This window comes from Mangifera indica, chromosome 18 (assembly GCF_011075055.1).
Source record: "Mangifera indica cultivar Alphonso chromosome 18, CATAS_Mindica_2.1, whole genome shotgun sequence".
Lineage (NCBI taxonomy): Eukaryota > Viridiplantae > Streptophyta > Magnoliopsida > Sapindales > Anacardiaceae > Mangifera > Mangifera indica.
In genome coordinates, this window is record NC_058154.1 from 12,097,356 (window position 1) to 12,119,758 (window position 22,403).

Here is a 22,403-nt window from a genome sequence, read left to right on the forward strand (position 1 = left end):
TTGTATGCATGTCCTCCTTGCACTTGTATTTTTTGCTTAAAGTTTGTGCAAGATTTTCCCCCTGTAACTTTACAGCTAATGTAAATTATCAGAAGTCACAATCTCTAATATTATTTGCTTTATATGTTTTCTACCATATATTTACACTTTTTAACATTAACCTACAACAACTAGATAAATTATTTCTTTCACAAATATTTCTACAAGATGATTTGAAGGGTGAGCTTGTTGAACCATGGAAAGAGTGTAACCAATAACAAAAAATAAAGCACCAAGTTCTCTGGATTACCTCCTTAGACCATGGGACCAACAAGCAAATTCAAAAGTTCACAAAACACCACAAGATAGCAATTGATGAAGAAATAACAAAACAACTAGAATAAATTACCTCCTTAGACCATGGACATCCTTTTATGCTGCTCCTGCTGCCCAGTTCTTAGGTAACTGCTGCTCTGCCCAGTCTGGACACATTCTGCCCAAAAAGTCTTGTATTCTTGTGCCAGAAAAATCTGTGTTCAGCCTGCTGTATAACTGTCACAACTGGCTGCAAAAATCTTCCAGAACTGGTGCTCTCGGATTAATCCTCCCAGCTGGATGTGGCTCCAAACTTGCTGCCTTGTTGTTTCTGCTGCAGAATGTCCAGCTCTCTGCACTGTCATCAGCAAACTTTCTGCTGCTGTTTCGAATTCCAGACCTTGCTTGCAGGATGTTTGCTCTCTACTAGGCCTGTTGAGAGTTGCTGTTGTGGTTGATTTCAGAGATGTTTTTGGGGTTATGCTATGCCCTTGTATGTCTTTGGTTGTTATGCTCAACTTTGCTGCTTGTGTAGTTGTTATATGTAGTGGTGCTACTTCTATCTTGTCCACTATCTTGCAAATGCAGAGATAGTAAGACAAGATGAGATTAGGTTGTTTTGGCCGGTTTGGCCTTTCTTTTTTATTCAATATACTTTGCTTGCCAAAAGTTAAGAAAAAACATCAGAGAGTATCACAGCAGCTACTCTAAAATTATACTCTAACTCCAAACACAGAAACATTCAAAAACCATCCGAATCCTAAAATTCAACTGATCATAGCAACACCAACTTCAACATCTCAACATAGACTGATCACTGCACAATGCACAAAGCATAATAAGTAAATCAAAATACTATTTCCCCAGAAATGTACCAGGCAATCTTAGCCATGCCAGGCAAAACTCACCTGCTGTGGTTGTTGGTATGCCCCTGGCTGCTGGTAATTTCCATATCCAGGATAACCCCCATAATACATGTTCAGGTCTTGGGGGTGGAGGCACATATCCATATGCCTCCTATCCTTGTGCATATCCACAGTATCCGCCATTCCATTGAGCTTGATCAGGTTGATCCTAAGTTAATCTATCGATTAACGCTATTAATTTCCAAACATAGGGGAGCAACATACACTAAAGAAACAAATGATAAAAGGCATGATTATAGATATGAAGCCTGTTTGTTAGGCTACATCCCCATGAAAGTCAGAATGTTTTGTCCTCCCATTCAACATTGACAAAGGCTTGCTCCGCACAAGCTCTTAAAAACATCATACAAAACACCAAAATCAAGACAACAATATCTACAATGGGAAAGAAATCAAAATTACAAATAGTTCACTATTTACATGTTGGCAAACTATACAAAACCACAACGTTTTCCCGTTGGAATTTTCACATGAACAAACTCAACATATTGACCAAAAACTGATTTCAAAATGTCATCTGAAGCACTAGGATCCAACCAACAAACATTGAACCTACCAATTCATATGTACAAGATGATAGGGCAGACAGATAAGCAAATCATAGCAAAAGTCAAACAGATTTCATGCAACAACTACAACATATCATCATTTATAATATCAACAACAACACATAACTTTCTGATATTGCTATCCACTAACCGGTTTCCTAGTAGCAGCTGGCCCAATCCATAAGGGCCTAGTTGAACAAAGGACACCATTTATTTCAGTCATGGAATGCAGCTGTTCATTACAAATATCTAAAATGGGAAAGAAATCAAAATTACAAATAGTTCACTATTTACCTGTCAGCAAACTGTGCAAAACCACAACGTTTTCCTGCTGGAATTTTCACATGAACTAACTCGCCGTATTGACCAAAAACTGATTTCAAAATGCCATCTGAAACACTAGGATCCAAGCCTCCAACAAATATCTGAATTCAAGAAGTTGACAAGTCAGTCTGAGTATCAACAAAAAAAATTAGTATCAACATGAAGACAAACTATGCACTGTTGTATTATTTGGATCATTCTAGCCCTGGTTTCCTTGATTATTCTGATACATAGCTGCAAATGACAAAAATATGTCAGGACAATAAAAAGATCAAAGTTTACATGCATTTCTGTCCCACAGGCCTGCACACCTAGGCATAAACTGGTTTGCCACATTGAAAACAATCAAACATAAAAATTCTTTTAATGATATTTAGTGGAGAAAACTCAAGGAAAATTACATTTCCACACCAATGACCAAATTGACAACGCCATAATGTTTTCATAACAAGCATAAAAGCAAAAACTGATTGATACAGCACAAGTCAATTAAAAATAGAAAATAACATAAATAAAGAAAATGAAGAAACGTGAGTAACTAGTCCAAAACAATTTACAAAAGTGGGGGGATTATTACACACTATGCACTTCAATAATTAGGATTAAGGCTTCCAACCACAACTTATAAACTGTGCCACACAAGTTGCACATCATAACAATGTAAAACATTTTCAAAAAGAACTAAGATCGAAGGAACGTGGTAGAAGCATATTTAACAACTAGAATTCAGCTGCTTCAACAACCACAAGGCTTTAAAATAACAAAATCAAATAATAAACTGAAATATCTTACAGAAAAACAAGATTCAGATGAACAGAAAAACTCCGAGTCCTGAAAGCCTAAACGAACTCCTCTCAGAACCTCAAAGCTAATGTCGCATCCTCATTCCAGTTTCGTATGTGTGTCCTCCTCACACTTGTACTCTTCTTACCAATCATACAAGACATTCCTTTTCCATCATTAGAGCTCATACAGCCTCCTCATCTTGTCTTGCTTATCCTAGTCCTTAAATTTGATATTCACCTCCTTATATTATTATAATATTTTAATAGGTTATTTTTCTTTCGATAACCATCGAGTCAATTCAACAATTTCATCCTCAGTTTGGATTCACAACGCCCTTGTCCTCATACTTAAATCTTTCTTTGATACCAGTGAAGGTTTCATATTCCGAAAAGCCTCCATGAACTCTTTTCCTCACAACTTTACTGCTAATGTCACATCCTCATCTTAGCTACGTATATGTGTGTTCTCCTCACACTTGTATTTCTATTTACCAATCATGTAAGATTTCCCTTTCCATCCTTAAAGATTTTCCCTTTCCATACTTTAAGTTATCAATCTTCACCACATACGATCTTCGTGTCCTTAACAGTCTCATACTTTAAGTCCTAAAGACCTAAATGAACTTTTCTCTTTGTAACCTTAAAGCCAATGTCGCATCCTTATCTTGGCTTCATATGTGTGTACTCCTCACATTTGTATTCATCTTACAAATCATGCAAGATTTTCCTTTTCCATCATTAGAGCTAATATAGTCTCGTTATCCAGGCTTGATATCCTCCTTCACCTTCCATACACATTACATTGTTATAAAATCCTAATAGGCAATTCAACGTTCTCAACCTCAGTTTGGATTCGTGTCGCCCTTGTCCTTGCACTTAAATCTTTGTTTGATACTAGTGAAGCTTTCATACTTCGAGTCCTAAAAGCCTCCATAAACTCGTATTGGCTCTATATGTTTGTGTCCCTCTCCAATCTTAAAGCTAATCTCGTTTCACATCATCATTTCCTATGCGTGTCCTCCCCACACTTGTATTTTATGCTTAAAGTTTCTACAAGATTTTCCCCCTTCTATCTTTGGAGCTAACTTAAATTATCAAAAGTCACAATCTCTAATATCATTTCCTTTGTATGTCTTCTACAATATATTTACATCCTTGACATTAACCTACAACAAATAGATAAATTATTTCTATCATTAATATTTTCTACAAGGTGATTTGAAGGGTGCTGAACCATGGAAAGAGTGTAACCAATCATGAAAAATAAAGCACCAAGTCTTAGATAACCCCCCTAGACTATGGGACCAACAAGCAAATTCAAAAGTTCACATAACACCACAAGGAAGCAATTGATGAAGAAATAACAAAACAACTAGAAAAAATTACCTCCTTAGACCATGGACGTTTAACAAGTTATGGATTCAAGACTTTTTGCCACCTATGTAAGCACTGTACATCCATCCAATCCTTGAAACATTCCGCTGAAAAACCCACAAAGTACATTTAGACCAAGTGTACATATATATAAAAATATCAAAGAATCAAAAGATGGCAAAACACACAAACTTCCATATTCATACCAATTTCCTTCCAATTCTTTCCCTTGAATCGTTGAACAGCCTTCTGCAATATCTCATCTTGAACATGTAATCAAAAACTATCTTGTTAACAAAAGATAAAATAAAATTGAATTGAATAATTGCATACATGGGTAAATATAATAGCCCTTTAAGTTAAAAATATCATTAGCAATTACACGATGAAACACCTCAAAAATAAAGTTAATGTGAACGCTACAAAACCTTCTGCGTAATGCTAGCCATTATGTCATCTCTCAGGATGGCATCATATTGAATAGTCATTGTGTGTTACAAAAGGCAACATGACACAAAGCCAATATTTTATATCATCATAAAATCACATAAATTAACAATTTTGAATCTCAGGGAAGATGGAGGGACACACTGAAAACCTAAAGAAAGGCAAAAAAACCATAGATAGAAAGTAAACATTCACCTCTTCTGTCCATAGACCTTTTGTGGAACCCCTTGTAGGGCCGCTAGTCCTCCTATAAAAGAGTTAATATAATGTCAGGATTACAATAATAAGAACTTACTGATTAGTGTACTTGTCAGGATTAAAATGCCAAATGTGTATAGTAGTCATGTCCTTTAGCTAAAGGAGTAAACCAAGCCCAAAATAAACTTGCTTAAAACTTAAACCTGAACTGAAGAATGTTATAAGAGGTCTAAAAAAACAACTACACAATGCAATAATAGTCGAGACTAAAAAAATATAATAATACTTGATGCTTTTAAAAAATTACCCATGCAAAGATCGCATTCTCCCACCATCATCACTAAAGTTGCATACCCTGAAGGAGTAGATATTATCCTTTTACTTTCCATAGTTGTTTGTCAAAAAAATAAAGCCGCATGCCCGAATTCCTACTTTACGATGATTTTCCCCCTGTAGATTCTCTCCAAATCATTATAAATCTATCGAAAAAATAGCAAAATTTTCGTTGCACACAAAACTGCAAGCTGACATGAATAAGAAAAGATGTAGTCAGAATCAGCACACAATGATTTCCTTACTTATAAAAGTCAGGTTGACTATTAGAACTCCAATGTGAGTGGAGAGAAATTGTAAAAAGCTTAAATTTTGAAAATAAAAAAATTGTAAAAAGAGATAGAGAGAAAGAATGAAACGGTAATCAAACATATAAAGGGGCAAATCATAGTGACCAACGGCCTTTTTTTTTTTTTTTTCAAATAATATAACGGCCACATTTTCTTCGTTTGCTTAGTAATTATTTATTATTTAAAATAAAATTTAAAAATAAAAAAGAGAAGAGGTGGTTGAAGAAAAGAAGAAGATGAAACCTGGCGGCTTGTGGGGAGGGATGCCTAGACGCTTCCAGTGCAAGCTTTGTTAAGTCCAAGTGGAAGCAGGAGAGGGAATATAATAATTAATTTATTATTATATTTTTTTAACAGTGTTTTTTTTTTCATAAGAATAATATATTATTCCAACGGTCTTTTTTTTTAAATCAAATAACGGCCACATTTTTTTCTATTTTTTTAATTTTATTTTTGCTAAATAAGTATTTATTATTATTTAAAATAAAATTTAAAAATAAAAAGCAGAAGAGAGAGGGACAAGGATGGATAATTTGTTGTAATTTTGTAAAAATTTTAAATTTTTTAAAAATGAATTTTCTCAATGAATGTTTTTTGGGGAAATAGTTAAATCATATAATTTATTACGAAGATTGAATTATAGGATCAACCAAATAATATTTTATGTCTCTCTATAGATCCTAGCTTAATCATATCACAAATAAAATTTCATGTGGCTTGTTCACTTCTCTAACATGGCATCGGATGGAGCGGGTGTACCCTTTCATGTTCAACTATTTATATGCTTAAAATTTCACATTTCATACTGAACACAAATTCTTAATGTTTGCCACATTGAAAAATAACCTTAAATATTCTAATTTGGTTGAATATTTTGAAAAAGAAATTGCATTCATTTTTATTAGAAAATTTTTTAAGAGGTTTCCCTATATGTCTCTTACATTATATCAAAATTTGATCTTTGCATTTCATTTGCTTTGTGATTTAAGAATTCATGTTTGCTTTGTGATTTAAGAATTCATGTTTGATTTACAAAAGATGTTAGGTTTGACTCTTCTAAACGACATCATTCCTTTTAATGTTTTTTTAATAATATGAGTTGAACATAACCTCTAATCAACTCAAATTCGTCTTCCTTACTACAAGTTGTATTCAGGTTCACGTTTATTTGGCTCATGTTCATAGTTGGCCTTGTTTGAACAAAGCATGCTTCATACTCAAATAAAATCGCTTCAAATTCAACCCTAATCACAAGTCTTGTGAAACCCTTCCCTGTAAAGTTATTAAAAGGCCATAGGCAGTTAAGAGGACGAGGAAGATTGAACGGCGCCAAGTGACTCAATAAAGCCCTCATTTGATTTCGCTCTTTGTTTCTAGTCATTACTTTGTTCATACCGAGAACCGCAATTTTCTATCTCCATTGAAACATTTACACAGCTTTTGGTTCATTTATGCATACCATATTGATATGCATAAATGAAGATTGCTTGACTGAATGGTGAAGGTAAATTTGACACACCAAACATGTTATCAACAAGATTGGGAAAACAAATGTAAACGCAAGATCTAATGATAAAGCACAATAACAAAAGTTAAAAGCACATCACATAAGATAATTAAAATGGCAAATTGTACACAAATAACATCAAAGAGTAAAGCAGCAGCTACACCCACTTATCAAATGAAAGCCTCTATGCTCATGTGTTAAAACCCCACCTATAGTGCTTCAACACACAACCAACCTTACAAACAAATATATAAAACTAAAAAGAGAAAAGAAAATCATACACTAACTCCAAACACAGCAACATTAAAAAACCATCCGAATCCTAAAATTCAACTGATCATAGCAACACCAACTTCAACATCTCAACATAGACTGATCACTGCACAATGCACAAGCATAATCAGTAAATCAAAATAATATTTCCCAAGAAATGTACTAAACAATTCAACAATGAATAGGCAATCTTAGCTATGCCAGACAAAACACACCTGCTGTGGTTGTTGGTATGCCCCTGGCTGCTGGTAATTTCCATATCCCGGATAACCCCCATAATACATGTTCGGGTCTTGGGGTGGAGGTGCATATCCATATGCCTCATATCCTTGTGCATATCCATAGTATCCACCATTCCATTGAGCTTGATCGGGCTGATCCTAAGTTAATGTATCGATTAACACTATTAATTTTCAAACATAGGGAAACAACATGCACTAAAGAAACAAGTGATAAATGGCATGATGATAGATATGAAACCTGTTTGTTAGAAGGACTACGTCCCCATGAAAGTCGAATGTTTTGTCCTCCTAATTGGGTTCCATTCAACATTGACAAGGCTTGCTCCGCACAAGCTCTTAAAAACATCATATGAAAAACCAAAATCAAGATGACTATATCTAAAATGGGAAAGAAATCAAAATTACAAATAGTTCACTATTTACCTGTTAGCAAACTGTACAAAACCACAACGTTTTCCAGCTGGAATTTTCACATGAACTAACTCCCCATATTGACCAAAAACTGATTTCAAAATGTCATCTGAAACACTAGGATCCAAGCCTCCAACAAATATCTGAATTCAAGAAGTTGACAAATCAGTCTGAGTATCAACCAAAAAAAAAAATTACTATCGACATGAAGACAAACTACGCACTGTTGTATTATTTGGATCACTCTCGCCCTGGTTTCCTTGATTATTCTGATAGGTAGCTGCAAATCACAAATACATGTTAGGACAATAAAACGATCAAAGTTCATACAGATTTCTGTCCCACAGGCCTGCACACCTAGGCATATAACTGGTCTGTCACATTGAAAGCAATCAAACATGGAAATATTTTAAATGGCATTTAGTGGAGAAAACTCAAGGACAATTACACTCCCGCACCAATGACCAAATTAACAACGCCATAATGTTTTCATAAGCACAAGTCAATCACAAATAGAAAATAACATAAATAAGGAGAATGAAGAAATATGAGTAAACAATCCAAACAATTTACAAAAGTGGGGGGATCATTTCCCAACATGCACTTCAATAATTAGGATTAAGGCTTCTATATACAGTCTATAAAATGTGCTACACAAGTTGTACATCATAAAGTCTATAAACAACGTAAAATACCTTCAAAAAGAAATAAGATCAAAAGAACATGGTAATATTAAACAACTAGAATTTAGCTGCTTCAACGAGCACAGGGCTTTAAAATAACAAAATAAAATAAAAAACTGAAACAACTTACAGAAACACAAGTAAGATTCGGATGAACAGTGATTTAATACTTAACGTCAGATCAACCTAAATTTGTAGATATAAAACAAACAACTATACATAAGCTAAGGAAATAAATATGCAGCCAAGTAGTTAGCTGTAGCTGGAAATGTTCTCAGAAGCAACCCAATTAGCAAAGGAGAATAAAAGAAGAAACAGGAGGCACAATTAAACCGGAAATGATACAAAAACTTTCTATGACAGAATATAGAGCAACATAAATTAACATGCAAGCAGCGCTATCCACGGCTGCTCCATGTGTCTTCCAGCTAGTTTCATGTCAACTATCAAAGCCCAAAAATAAACTCACGTCCTTTCTATAACATAAAGCATATTTTACAAATGGACTAAAAATGAAAAGAAAATGTAACTGTAAAGGAAATTGTTCCGTGAGAAATAAACAACAGTTCTTCGGTATAAATAAAAAAACTAAGAAAAAGAACAATATTGACTTCGGAAAAGGAACATAACTGGTAAGAGGAACTGGAAAAAGTAACTACGAATGTAGCACAAAATGCCACGAGAAACTGAAGAAGCTTATGACGTAATCAAAATAACTGACCTAAAATGAGGCCACGCATTAAAGTGGAATCATTTCATCTGAAATCAGTTCCAGGCCCCCCATAATGGAGCCTCTTGGTGTCCTGCTTTAAGACAACATGAGTTTTATATAAGTTTTTGCATGTTTCAATTGAATTAAATGAGCCCAAGTTTACAGAGGCAATTATTGGAAGGAAATGACTTGGTAAATTCCGCACACCTTCAAGTGCTTAACTGAAAGAACGTGAATCTAGAACACTGTTCAACAAGTTCACCTTGAAAAAGTTTACACACAACCAACAAACATTGAACTTACCAATTCATTTGTACAAGATGATAGAGCAAACAGATAAGCAAATCATAGCAAAAGTCAAACAGATTTCTCGCAGCAACTATAGCATATCATCATTTATAATATCAACTGCAACACATACCTTTCTGATATTGCTGTCCACTGACTGGTTTCTTGGTAGCAGCTGGCCCAATCCGCATGGGCCTAGTAGAACAGAGCACTCCATTCATTTCAGTCATGGAACGCAGCTGTTCACTTTCATCACCAAACCTGACAAACCCATAGCCCTTAGTACGTCCAGTCAACCTATCGGTGACAACCTTAGCACCCTTCACAGATGGATAGACAGCTCTAAATGTTTCTTGTAACATGTAGTCAGTGACATCAGCAGCCAAATCCCCAACAAAAATGGTATAATCAGGACCCTCATCTGGCCGCCTCTCACCAGCGCCATAAGTTGCCCAATTTAGCCTGAAATTTTGCTCTGTGTTTGGCATTTGTGCGCCATTATAAGACTGCAAAACCCTCTCTGCGGCAGCATGACTCACAAATTCAATAAATCCATAGCCCTCAGGAAAGTTTGTTTGCTTGTTGCGGATAACCTTTGCTGAAATCACCTATAAGAAAAAAGCAAACATGAATCATAATATACAAAAGGCTCCCAGACAGGGCCACGACCGAATACTAATTTAATTTTTAAATCGGCCTAGCATATAAATTATTATTCTTGCATTAAAATTTGTTATCAATTCAACAACTTCATTAATCTATGGTCCACCAATTATATTCCCTTACCAATTTAACAACTTCAAATATACGTTTTTCTACTTTACGAGACAAGACAAAAAAATAAAATAGAAATTCTAAAACATATAAACGTAAGCGTAAACTTAGATACCTCTCCGGTATGAGCGAAGATGCCGATGAGATAATTTTCATCCATCCATTGCTGCAAGTCTCCGATCCACAACGACCGTATCCCATCGGTGGCGGTATCAGGCGCGATGGCGTACTGCGTCTGCTGAGTAGGCGGCGGGACAGGCTGCGGCGTCCATCCAGCAGGAGGCGGAACCGGCGGTTGTTGCGGTGGCGGCTGCTGATAAGTCATCCACTGCTGCTGGTACTGGCCGCTCTGATCAGCAGTCGGCGGCGGCACCATCTGCGGCGGTACTGGAGAAGGTTGTTGCATCATCGTTGAGGAAAAAAAGGAATTAAACTAAAATATAATTCAGTTTGAGATCCGCAGACGCGAGAACCCTAGAAGCAAGGGTTAAGTGTGAAAGAGAAAAGATTAGGGGTCCGTCCTCTTATATATAGGTGAAAGTCAGGGACACGTGGAGGAAACTTATAGCTTGGGTTTGGGATAGGGTGAGTCGCTTGTCTTTGGTTTGGGTGGTTCGGGTTACAGGTTGCTAATGGGCCGAACCACTGGACCGGGTCAAGTTTGGCCCAAAATATTTGTTATTCATCCTACAATTCCAATATTTATAATTCAATACAAATGAAAAAAAAATATATTTTTAAATATATTAAAATTTATTAATATGATAATTATATCATATAATATAATAAATATTATATATATAAATCTATTCAGAGGAATAATGATACAATAAAAGTGATTTCAGAGAGGTTTTTTTCTTATGTAACTCTTATTAGTTGTATCTATGTATGTAAAATATTTTATATAAATTAAAAAATAATAAAAATATAATAATACTTAGTTTTCATCTGAAAGTTAGTCTGATCATAAAATAAGAAATAATTTGCATATTGTATCTAAATTTTAGGTTTCAAGTAATTTGAAATTAATTAACATTTAATTTATCAATAAAACTATATGTATCTATTTTGGGTACACAAATGTATACACATTTATATGTATCATCATGTGATTAGATGATTTTGAATTAAGAATAAAACAATAACCAATCATATAATGACACATATGAATATGTATATATTTGTGTATCTAAAATAGGTACACATAGTATTGCTCATAATTTATTACAAGTTTCTGTTAATAGGGAGACAAAAAGGATGTCCGAAACCTTAAGGACTTAAAAGAAAATCTCCTCTCTTTCTTTGGCTTCCATCTATAGGGTCCAGAATAATCAGAAAACATCACCTAGGCCCTTGCTGATTCCATTAATAATTTTGTAAATGTCTAAAATATCACTAATCTGCTTTTTTTTTTTTTTTCTTTTTAATTATGCTAATTTCTAATATAGCATCAAACCTCTGAAAAATAAAAACCCAAAAAAAAAAGTAAATGTAAATAGGGCTAGAAAATTTTTACACTGATTATTAACCTAATGTAACATATAAAAATCATATTTAGATTAAGTACTTTTTTATACGAAATCTAATTTAGATTATGTTTAAATTATCATATTTTTAAATCAAATCTTATTAGGATTGATCTTTCATAATCTGAATATGACTCATATATAAATGTTGAGTTATGTTTGGGTCATATCATGTTGTGTTCATTTCGTATCGAAAATAAGTCAGATCGAGTCATAAATAAATAAAAAAAATGTTTTGAGTTAAAATAGATTTAAAAGATGAAGTAGATTGTTTTTTGATATGATACAATATAACTCGTTTCTTGATCAAGTCAATACATATTATGTTTAGGTTGAGTGTTTTTTACCCAATTGAAATTCGAGTCAGACTCAAGTTAAGACTCTTGTAATATGAAACTCGAAATGACGTGACACAAATACAACCCATACAATCCAAAGACACAGGTCTTAATGAGAACAACTTAATTGTTACTTTCAAACACTATTAGACCTAATGAAATATACTAAACCTTTGGGACTAAAATGATTTAACTCAAAGATAAAATAGAAATGGGTGTAACGTTATTTTAAAAGAATTTGGGCACAAGGGAAAATACCTTGGAAACTAAGCTTTGAATAAAGGTATTAGGACGTACCTCCTTTTTCCTCGTATCGTCTCCCCTTCTCAGATCTCTCTCCTTCGACACAACTCTAACGTTTCTGAAAAAACCAACACGTTTTTTAACCAAAAGCTTCAGAAACAACACAAACTCTTGTATTGAATCTCTAATAAAGCAAAGGGAGAAGACATAATAAATAAATAAAAACAGGAATGGGTTACAAGAACAGAACAGAACTTGAAATTAATAACTCTTCTTCGTCGAGTGAAGCCTTGCTTTTTGCTACCATGTGTATCATTGGCCTCCCCGTTGATGTTCACGTCAAAGACGGTTCTGTTTACTCGGGAATCTTCTATACTGCTTCTGTTGAAAAGGACTACGGTGTGTTTTTTTATTTTTTTATTCTTGTTTATCAAATTTTAAGTATCTTTGTCAGTTTTGTGCTATTTAATGAGTTTTTGGAAATACTTTCTGGGAGTATTTTGTTTTGTTAAATTATATCTGGGATTTGTTTTTTGTGGGAAACTGTATCCAGGTTTTGGTTCTGTTGTGTTATGGGGGTGATCCTTATATAAATGGTGAGGATCAGATTTTTTTTTTTTTCATTTGATATTGATTTATTTCGGTAGTATTTATGATTGTCTTTTAAATTTGTATTTCCGTCTAATAGTTGATTTTCATTTTTATTATGAACATTTACCGTTCAATAGTAACTGGGAAGATAGAATGTATATGCAATTATCCTGATGATATATGACATGGTCCAGCTGAGTTTTTTACTTTTTTTGGAAGCAAAAATTATTAGAATAGATAAATGTTTTGAAATTTGGAGTAATCTTTTCTCATGGCGTTTAATTTGTTTCTTATGTCAAATATGGAGTCAGTTTTACTGAATTAGTTTGTGGTTGGTTAAGGCATTGTTTTGAAGAAAGCAAGAATGACCAGAAGGGGAAAAAGTAATGCAAATGTTGCAAATGGGGCTGTAGTAGAAACACTTGTAATTCTCTCATGTGATCTTGTTCAGGTTGTTGCAAAGGTATATCGCTTTCCTCTTCTTCCTTTCTTTTTTCAGATGTATTTAGAGCTCTTTTTATATGTTTCATTTTTTTTTTTTTTTAAATTTTGAACAATCTGCCTTGCATACATTTGGGTTTTTGTCCACAGGGAGTTCAGCTTCCTCCTCATGGTGTTGCTGGTAGTTTCGCTGGTGAGAATCTAGAAGCTGTTGCGGGCACTGTGTCCTCTTCTGAGGGTCAAATAAGTGAGGCAAAAAAAGCTTATAGGTCTGGCATGAATAAACGGCATAATCACAAAAAGTAAAACCTTTGCTTCTGTTTCATGCCTGCTAGACTAGTGAGATCAAATGCTCTTTAGCATAATTGCCTGCAATTGATGGTTAGTTGAGGGCAATGGTTAGAATTGCTAAATAGAGTTATTTGATGTATTTTAGGAAGCTGGTTGTGCCTATCAAATTCATGAAGTTCAGAGGTATTGTGTTCTAATATGTTTTACAATGGAAGCAGGAACTCAGGTCGCTATGAGAATGGTTTTCTCCATGCTGATGATGTGCCAACAAAAGCTGAGGTGGATAATGGAGGAACAGGATTGCCATTGAATCATGTAAGGAATACCATACAGGTTGATAGGGCAATCAAAGATGGGATAAATGCGGCAAAGGTAACTGCTAAACATCTGTATATTTTGCACAAACTTTTAGGTCCACAAACAGATATGTGGTAAACTATTTCTGGGTCTAGTATTGGAAGAGGAGTTAATAACTTACCTACCTTACATATATACGCAAATGTAAATCAAGCATGATAGTCCTTCAACAGTAAGCTATGCATCCTATCATAAGCATCCAATTATAAAGACTATGATCTAGGTGGCTTACCACAACCAAGTTGTTATAATTTTAAAATAAAAGTGGAAAATGAGAAAGGGAATTATGTTTCTCTTTTAATGTCTTGTTCATTTCTTTATTGTCCCCTTCAATGCAGATTGAAGAAGCTTCTTGTGACACAGTTAATGGGAGGTATGATTTATCAACTTTCTGCCTATTTTAATTCAATGCCTTGGGATTCTGTATTTGTTTCCCTGAACAGTTTTGGGTCTTAGCTTTGATTAAAATATCTGTCTTCAGCATGGTTCAAGTTCTCTCCACAATTATTCTACACAATAAGTAGCCATATCTTTGTTGGAAATAGACAAATTGGTGGCCATCATGCCGTATCTCATTAAATCCCTTGTGACTGAGCTTCTGCATTGTTGCTGTATTATTTAGAATATATCTTCCCCTTATTTCTATATTTATATATCTTTCTCATCCATAGTATCATGTCTTTTGTTTTGCTGACAGACAGGCTCAAGATTCTCCCAAACAGGTGCTTGAGCTTCACGAGGAGAATGTATGTCAATTCCAGCTGATTCCTTTTGTTGGTTTAGATTAGTGGAAATTGTTTGGTCCCATAGCATTTGATGCTATATTCACCAGTTCATTATGATTGGTTTCTGCAGGTTGATGAAGTTCAAGGATCAAGTTCAAACTGTGAGTTTGACATCGTTGATTATCTTAGCATGATCCAAAATTATTTTTAAGTAGAAGTTCCATAGTGTTTCATTGGTACTAGGGTTCTGACCAACATAATATTAGCTTCTTTTACAGAATTCATTCAAGAACTTCGTTATTTTTAAGTTCTTCGACCAAGTAACCATTGTGTAATGGGATTTTAGATAGCACTTGCCATCATCTGATTTATGAGTGATTTTATGATAATTGTTTTATGCTTTATGGGCAGTGGATCCCGCTCATGCTCAAGTCATACCTGCTGAGGCTGACGATTCAAAGATGATACTCAAACAGCTTAATGGTGTATCTCATGGCCCTGCTTCTGTACATGAAAAACAAGTTAATCAATGTTCTGAAAGGCCAACTTCATCTGATACTTCTTCAGATGTTGCTTGTTCATATGATTCAACTTCATCAAATCCAGTTATTGATGTTACATCAGCAGCTTCAACTGAAATGGTCCCTCCAGAAAGTTCAGGGTCCAATAAAGTCTCCAAGGTAGGTTTTATATTTAGGACAACCCATTAGTGTTATGTCAGTTTTCAGATTCTTAATTTGCTGATTTTTCTGAATAAGTCTCTGTTTTAGGAATTTAAGCTGAATCCAGAAGCAAAGATCTTCTCACCATCATTTGCAAATCCATTATCAGCTTCTACTCCTGCAGTACCAGTGGTTGCAAGTACACCATACATACCAAGCAACTCTCCTGTTGTACCTGTTACTGCTGCGCAGTCAGAAGTTGGAATGAACCCTTATGTGCCTCATTCTTCTGTGCCTGCTAAGTTTGTACCGTATGGTAACTTGGCAGTTGGAAACGGTGGCAGTGCTGCTCAATTTTCCCAACCTGTGTGTAATATCAGACTTTGTTATGTACTTGTGTTTACATTCTTGAGGTTTTATTGTGAGACTAATGCAATCTCTGCTTCTAGGAGCTCAAATCACTCATATCTTCTCATTTTTTCAATATTTTTCTTGTAATCAACCAATGTAATGATAACTGTACACAGTACTATTGCATACTACAATTGAGGTTATGAAATGGACGTGCTTTACTTAGAATGGTTATCTTACTTTGCCTATACTAGAAATTTGTTCATGGATCAAATTGGTTTTCACTTCAGAGTTTCATTTTGTCTTAGACTCTTAATTTGAACTAGTGACATAAGCACATCTATATGGAATTCGCTTGCAGCATCATACTTCATATGTTATGTCATCTGTCCAAGGGTGGCAGTGTTTGCATATTTATGTGCATGTATAGATTATGCAATTTATTAATGGAGTTCCTTTCTGCCTATAGCTTGCTGGGCATGTTGGAAGCTGGGCACAACCAGTTAGGTATGCAGGTCACTTTCCTGTTCAGGCCGGACCTGCATATGTTCATCCAAATTCACAAACTGTAAGTATTTGGGAGAATTTCATCTGCCATCTTTGTTGCAGTTCATTTCTAGAACTTTTGAGTTTCTGTCATCATATAGGGGGGCATTTAGATATTATCTGCTTACTGATACCTCTCTCTCTCTCACTCTCTTTAGGTTATGGTTGGAAGAGTAGGGGGACAGCTTCTCTATGTACAGCCAGTTTCCAATGTAAGATACAGTGCCAGCAAAATAGTAGGACTGCATGGTTTTTTTTTTCAGATCTTTGAGAGTACCAATTACGTTGATTACATTTGGATGCTCTCAGTATGGGGGTTCCAAACTTCCAATAATATTCCTTTGTCTTCACCTTTTGGTTTTTCTAAAGCTTGCATGAAGCGGTATACTTGATTTGCTTTCTTTTAGTTCTTGTCTCCTTTTTTCGCTGGTGGATTGTTTAACCATTTATCGCATTTTAATCTCTGAATTCTTTTCGAGAAGTCCTTCCCTGAGTTTTGTATGATTATATCACCATGAATTTCTGTGACTGGCTAACCATTTTTATTTTGTATTGAAGGATTATGTTCAGGGTATGGCAGCCATCTCACAAGTACCTGCTCGACCTGCGTTGATGACACCGCATCAGGTCCAATTTCCGAAGCACCAGGGTATAAACAAGTATAAAATGATGAATATTTCTGTTACTCATAAAAGCAAGTCAATTAGACATCTCCAATGACCTTGGTTCAGAATTGTGCACTTTAGGCTAAAGCGGTTTTTTTATGATTGCAGGAACTGCAGCAGGCCAAGCGGTGCAACTGTGTGTTCCCTTTCCTCTTATGGCCGGTGGCCCGCAACCTTTTGCAGTGCCAACCCACACCCACATTCCAGTTTTGCAACCGCCAATCCCCACTAACCGCCCCATTTCGGTACCAGGATCAAATGGTCTCTACAGCACCAAGTTTCCATGAAAAATACTGTCTTTTTTCTTTTTCTGTTATCGCAGTTTTTTTTTTTCTTTTTTCCTTTTTTGGCAATAAGAATTTTGGGTTATAGTCTTTGTTTGAAGAGGGTTCAAAATAGGAAAAATTTTTACTCATATTCTTTATGTAGAAGGGTGGCTAATTTATTTTGTACTGAAGATTTTGATTGAGGCAAAGGAGTGGAGCTTGCTCTTTTATTTTATTTTCCATTTTTCTTTTTTGGTAGGGAAAGTTTGAGATTGCTTCTCTAGAAAGACATATTGTCTCTTGAACAACTGTGGCTACAGAGAATAGTAGCATATACAATTTTGAAATGAAGATGGCTGAAATATTTTGGCTGACAATGTAATCTGATTTCTTTTATCATCTTCTAGCTGTGTGTATGGCCTAGTAGAAACTGCTATAAATTCATGTTATCCTTAATCATATTCACATATGAGATGACTCCATTAGATTATAAGAGCTGGCAAAAATTAAATTTGCTTCCATGGTGACCGACCTGTGATATGCGAGGAAGGCAGGTGAGCACTAAAACAACTAGAAGCTGAAATTCAAAACACAACCCTTTGTTATTAAGGGCAAAGTTTTACACAAGGTTAAAATTTCTCTTAAGATCATGAACTGAAAAGTATAGTCGTTAGGCTCAACCAAAGATGGAACCTCTGCAGGTCTTCGACCATCTGAAATCAAAACTTTCTACAGAGAATTCCCTGCCTATTTTAAGATGCGCAAATCTTATACAGAATCAGCAGATTACATGGTCTAAAACTATATGTAAGGTAAAACAGAAAATGCCAGTACAAGGTTGTTAGTTGAGGGCTTCAGGCAAGACAGGCTAAATCAGTCACTTGGAGACCCTGAATCTTTCTTGGAAGAACATTTTTCTCTCTCCAATTTAAGCTTCAGGGCTCTTGTGATTATCAAAATTCAGTTCAGAACCTGCTGTAGGCTCTTCAGCTTGATGCACTTGGTTCTCCATCATGTTTTCCTGCACAGCCTGAAAGTTGGATATCAGTTTTATGATTACCTGCTTTAAATTTACAGGCTGACATAAAGATAAACTAAAGAGTAGATGATTTCGAGTTTTAAGCCATAATTTACCCACAACAGCTCAGTCATTTTGCCAGTTCTGAAGTTCTCAAAAGGTTTAGATAGAAATGCTGAATGAGCATTAGGATTAGGCTGTACAGCTTGTAGGGGTTCAATAGAGAGAGCCTGATCTGTGTTACCAGTTTCATCTGTCTCATTCCGAGTTTGAGTCTCCACTGACAGTGAAGGTGCTTGAATTTGCTGAATGACTTCTACCAGTTTTTCAAAAGGCATGCCAGGCATTTTCATCAATTTGGTTTCTACCTCATGCAGAACTTCTACAAGAGGCTGATTTAGCACCTGGTTGTTATTTTGAGCTTGAACAGGCTGATTTCCAGCTGTTTGCACCTGGTTGGAAGGTGTTAATCCATTTGACGGATGCACAGTTTCCATCACCTGTTTGCCTTTAGAGACTTCTGAACAGGGAGCTTGGGTTGCAACTGAAGTTGGCAGGCCAGCCCCTCCCCCATTTGACAAATTAACAGGCTGGAGGACAACAGGTACTATTTTATCCATTGGGATCACTGATCGAGAAGTTTGACCTGCTGCTGAAGTTGTCTGTTTGCTTTTTGAGGTACCCAAATTGGTAGTTCCAATTCTATAAGAATTGACATGCAGCTCCCTCCTCTCCCTAGATTGCCGGTTATCGCCATGGGCATGATTGTGACTATCTGCTGGGAAGGGAATTTGATTTCTTTGGACCATTTGTACATCAGGAGCCACATCATTGTCTGCTGAAACGGGAACATAGTGTCCAGGCTTAAAAACAACGCCCCTCAAAGTGGTTTCAGTGTTGCCAACCTTAACAGTGAGCAGATATCCAGCATCAAAAGCTGCATCAATGACACCACGAACTGCTTGACCTACCATGGCATCATTCATATCATTATTTGAATCTACTTGACGGGAATGATTACCATTCACACTTTCAAACCTAGGAGGTTTATGGGCATTATCCCTCCGATTTACATTCCGATCCCTTCTAAAAGCATTATCTCCGTTATAAAGTCTTGGAAACTTTCTTGGACGGCCACGTTTACGCTTTATGGGAAAGTTTGCTGAAGGGTCAGGGTTAGCTGCTCGATTATCTTGGTCCATTTTCAGTAAATAAAGCAATAGTATCTTGCCTTTTCTCAGGATCTTCTATGGTTTCCTTCCTGCAGCAAAGTAAATGATTAATTTTGTCCATCAAAGAAAATAAATCATAAACACCATTATGTGTAATTACTGTACTGCTATACGGCTACAACCACGTGCATGTGCATGGGCGCGTAAACAACGTAGATGAAACTACCCCAATATGAGATAAAGCAATATTGCAATTCAACAAATGCTGTTATGTGTCAAGGACTATCAAAAGCAAATTAATATCAGCCACAGATAAGATATAGGAGCGACCTCCAATATCAACAAAGACCGTACTTTATGCCTCCTGGGGGTTCTACAGCTATCTAAAACTCTCTAAGAAGATTGCAGGCGGCAGAGACAGTTCAAGTGTAAAGGAAACATAATGCCTTCTGGAAAATGTGACTAAAGAAAAAATTTACCAAGCTTGCTTATTGATCTTGAATCCCTCTTTTCCCAGGAAACTTCATGATTTGCATCCTCGCATAACTCATTTATTAAAAATATGGGCACATTTTGCAAAGCATTATGATCCAAAGAATAAGCATCAATGCTAGAAGAAAACTATAACAAAGGAATTACACAAGTGATTACAAGGAGACTGTGAGCTGTGCCAAGCAACAAGATTTTGGCTCCTAATAGAGAAAGTGGATAGAAGTTTTTTCCTATGGCAGGATGAATGAGAATTAAAAGTCGGTAAACCTAAATTACAAGCTTCAGGCAGGAACCTGAGGGAGAGCCATCCTAATGAAAACACAACTCAGCATTCTGAAATTAAGTTGGATGCCTCACATCATTTAGTCCAGATCTCAAAAGTAATTTCAAGACTGAACCTAAAAAAAAAAAAATATTTAATCATACTATGTACACCTAGTTTTAAATACCTAATTAAGTATTCAAATGATGTGTTATCATGTGATTGGGTGATTTTAAATTAAAAATAAAGTAACGTTCAATCACATGATAACACTTAATCTAGATACCTAATTAGGTACTCTAAAATTGGGCGCATATAGCATTGCTCAAAATAATTAATGATCTAATGCCCCCTAAAAAAAATAATAAGTACTCCCTCTATTCCGAATTGTTTGTCCTGCCTTGATTTGCATTTAGTGTATTAGACTTTAAATAGTTAAAGGTAATTTTGATAGATCAGTAAGAACTTTACTCCTACATCTTTCAATTCAATAATTTAATTCGACATCTAACATGCACCCATCGCCACAAATTGGGCCAGAAGTATTAGCAAACATCAAAATTAGCTAACTATAAGCAAGCAAACAAAATATAGAGAAAATCTTGTGAACTGTATTCTCAGACAATATTAGACAGAGAGTTCTGAAACATAGTGCATAAATTCTACCAAATGTGAAACCAAAAAATAAGCAACTCAATCAAAAGGAAACTCATTTGCTCTTGTTACTACACTAGGCAAGTTTCTGCCTCCAAATATTCCCCTTTGGCAGCCATGCTTATCAGATAACATCTACAGAGATCTTGTAAAGAAAAGCCAAGCTACAAAAGCTATAACCCATATAAAAAAAATTCACAAACTAAAATTCCTAATTATTGCAAAATTTTGACTTCTAATCACAAAAATCATACCATGCAGAGTAATTCATACAAGTTACAGCCAAATTTTACCAAAAAGATAACATAAAACACACAAAAATCAAGACTCAAAGCAGTTATAAAAAGCGAAAGAGTGACTAAAAAGCCAAACTTTACAACAAAGCCAAGCAATTGCATCCAACTAAGAGAAGAGTAAGCACTTCACTTCACCTTTCTACACCATTAAAGCAGCAATTTTAACAAACCAAGCACCTGAAACACAAGACAAAAGACTTAAAAATTCAAGCTTTACAAGAAAGTTTGTAATTTTCCACTCACAATCAGTAACATGATCTTTCACAACACAAACCCAGAAAGAAAAGAAGCTTAAAGAATGATAAAGTTAGGGTTTTGAAACAGAGTTTCCTTACAGCTTCCAGGTAGTGGTTTGTTTTCTCAGTGGTGAGTTGACATGGAGAGGGAAATGTAAAATTCTTTTGTTTTATGGAAAAAGCTTTTTGACAACAATGGATATTTTGTTATTGCCAAAAAAAAAAATTTTTGTCTTGACTTTTGTTTTTGGGATTTTACTAGATTTGTTGTCTCGGCTTCTCTGGCGAAGAGTCCGAGGTGGTCTGCACAAGAGTCTGAAGCTGATGTATAACTGTTACACAACTTGAAAAACTGGCAAAGGAGAGATTGCCACGTGTTGACAATGAATATCATGCGTGGACACGTGGACGAATAGTTGAATTGATAGAATGGGAAAAAAGACTTGACTTTGTGGACCCTACCGGTATCTTCAAATTCGAAATAGGACAAGATGGCAGATTGGCAGGCAAATTGCCCTAATTATAAGCTGTTTTGTTTGTGGGATCTTCTACTGCAAGATGGGAACGGTATGTTCTTTTCAGGTAAATTTCTTAGAAAGGCAAAGAGTTTGAACTAGCAGTAGGGAGATCTGTTTGCATTCTTCAGTAAGAAGATGAGTTAAGCTTTGAAGTTGTTGGGAATAAAAAACAAGCACCACCTACAATAAAAATTGAATAAACCTGGGACCAAAAGACTATTTCTCAACCAGGTTTATCAACAATGGCAAATTCCTACACTTAAGTTTTGAAAAATAATATTTCTATTATGAATTCTAGTCAAACTCGATCAAAGTCAAACTAAAAGTTATCCGATCTCAACTTA

General features: G+C 35.4%; 3 protein-coding genes and 1 long non-coding RNA gene across 8 annotated transcripts; 1 reads left to right on the forward strand and 3 right to left on the reverse strand.

Moving 5' to 3' along the window:
* Nucleotides 1-4,259: 4,259 nt before the first annotated feature.
* Nucleotides 4,260-5,389, reverse strand: LOC123202171. Its single transcript, XR_006498934.1, has 4 exons — nt 5,204-5,389; nt 4,894-4,945; nt 4,458-4,514; nt 4,260-4,358 (listed from the first exon to the last, which is right to left on the reverse strand). It is a non-coding gene; the product is annotated as an uncharacterized LOC123202171 (long non-coding RNA).
* A 1,713-nt stretch (nt 5,390-7,102) lies between these two features.
* On the reverse strand, nt 7,103-10,919 carry LOC123202168 (polyadenylate-binding protein RBP45C-like). 2 transcript variants are annotated; one of them, XM_044617984.1, is made up of 7 exons: nt 10,525-10,919; nt 9,769-10,243; nt 8,177-8,232; nt 7,965-8,095; nt 7,780-7,876; nt 7,515-7,673; nt 7,103-7,405 (listed from the first exon to the last, which is right to left on the reverse strand). In XM_044617984.1, exons 1-7 carry the CDS (start codon nt 10,816-10,818, stop codon nt 7,403-7,405), a joined length of 1,215 nt encoding a protein of 404 aa, XP_044473919.1. In that variant the 5' UTR covers nt 10,819-10,919; the 3' UTR covers nt 7,103-7,402. The 2 variants fall into 2 exon arrangements, with proteins under 2 accessions (XP_044473919.1, XP_044473918.1); XM_044617983.1 differs by having other exon boundaries at nt 7,515-7,679.
* Nucleotides 10,920-12,525: 1,606 nt separating this feature from the next.
* Nucleotides 12,526-17,788, forward strand: LOC123201630 (polyadenylate-binding protein-interacting protein 4-like). Of its 3 annotated transcripts, none has more exons than XM_044617210.1 (13): nt 12,526-12,915; nt 13,449-13,570; nt 13,699-13,850; nt 14,058-14,211; nt 14,535-14,569; nt 14,894-14,942; nt 15,052-15,082; nt 15,333-15,601; nt 15,692-15,949; nt 16,404-16,502; nt 16,639-16,692; nt 17,039-17,139; nt 17,254-17,788. In XM_044617210.1, exons 1-13 carry the CDS (start codon nt 12,747-12,749, stop codon nt 17,375-17,377), a joined length of 1,617 nt encoding a protein of 538 aa, XP_044473145.1. In that variant the 5' UTR covers nt 12,526-12,746; the 3' UTR covers nt 17,378-17,788. The 3 variants fall into 3 exon arrangements, with proteins under 3 accessions (XP_044473145.1, XP_044473143.1, XP_044473144.1); XM_044617208.1 differs by having other exon boundaries at nt 12,527-12,915; nt 17,039-17,129; XM_044617209.1 differs by having other exon boundaries at nt 12,528-12,915; nt 13,699-13,817; nt 17,039-17,129.
* Nucleotides 17,789-17,973: 185 nt separating this feature from the next.
* LOC123201633 lies at nt 17,974-21,841 on the reverse strand. 2 transcript variants are annotated; one of them, XM_044617212.1, is made up of 4 exons: nt 21,641-21,841; nt 21,441-21,482; nt 18,550-19,690; nt 17,974-18,441 (listed from the first exon to the last, which is right to left on the reverse strand). In XM_044617212.1, exons 3-4 carry the CDS (start codon nt 19,629-19,631, stop codon nt 18,423-18,425), a joined length of 1,101 nt encoding a protein of 366 aa, XP_044473147.1. In that variant the 5' UTR covers nt 19,632-19,690; nt 21,441-21,482; nt 21,641-21,841; the 3' UTR covers nt 17,974-18,422. The 2 variants fall into 2 exon arrangements, with proteins under 2 accessions (XP_044473147.1, XP_044473146.1); XM_044617211.1 differs by having other exon boundaries at nt 18,546-19,690; nt 21,641-21,838.
* Nucleotides 21,842-22,403: the final 562 nt, after the last annotated feature.

Bases quoted from the DNA above. Each gene is read 5' to 3' on its own strand.
- LOC123202168 (XM_044617983.1), bottom strand. From the start codon at position 10,818: ATGATGCAACAACCTTCTCCAGTACCGCCGCAGATGGTGCCGCCGCCG. The intron at 10,244-10,524 runs GTATCTAAGTTT...TTTTTCTTATAG, and splicing joins TCTTCGCTCATACCGGAGAG to GTGATTTCAGCAAAGGTTAT. The intron at 7,877-7,964 runs GTAAATAGTGAA...GATGTTTTTAAG, and splicing joins TTTGTACAGTTTGCTAACAG to AGCTTGTGCGGAGCAAGCCT.
- LOC123201630 (XM_044617208.1), top strand. From the start codon at position 12,747: ATGGGTTACAAGAACAGAACAGAACTTGAAATTAATAACTCTTCTTCG. The intron at 14,943-15,051 runs GTATGTCAATTC...TGGTTTCTGCAG, and splicing joins TTGAGCTTCACGAGGAGAAT to GTTGATGAAGTTCAAGGATC. The intron at 16,503-16,638 runs GTAAGTATTTGG...CACTCTCTTTAG, and splicing joins TTCATCCAAATTCACAAACT to GTTATGGTTGGAAGAGTAGG.
- LOC123201633 (XM_044617211.1), bottom strand. From the start codon at position 19,631: ATGGACCAAGATAATCGAGCAGCTAACCCTGACCCTTCAGCAAACTTT. The intron at 18,442-18,545 runs GTAAATTATGGC...TCCAACTTTCAG, and splicing joins AAATGACTGAGCTGTTGTGG to GCTGTGCAGGAAAACATGAT.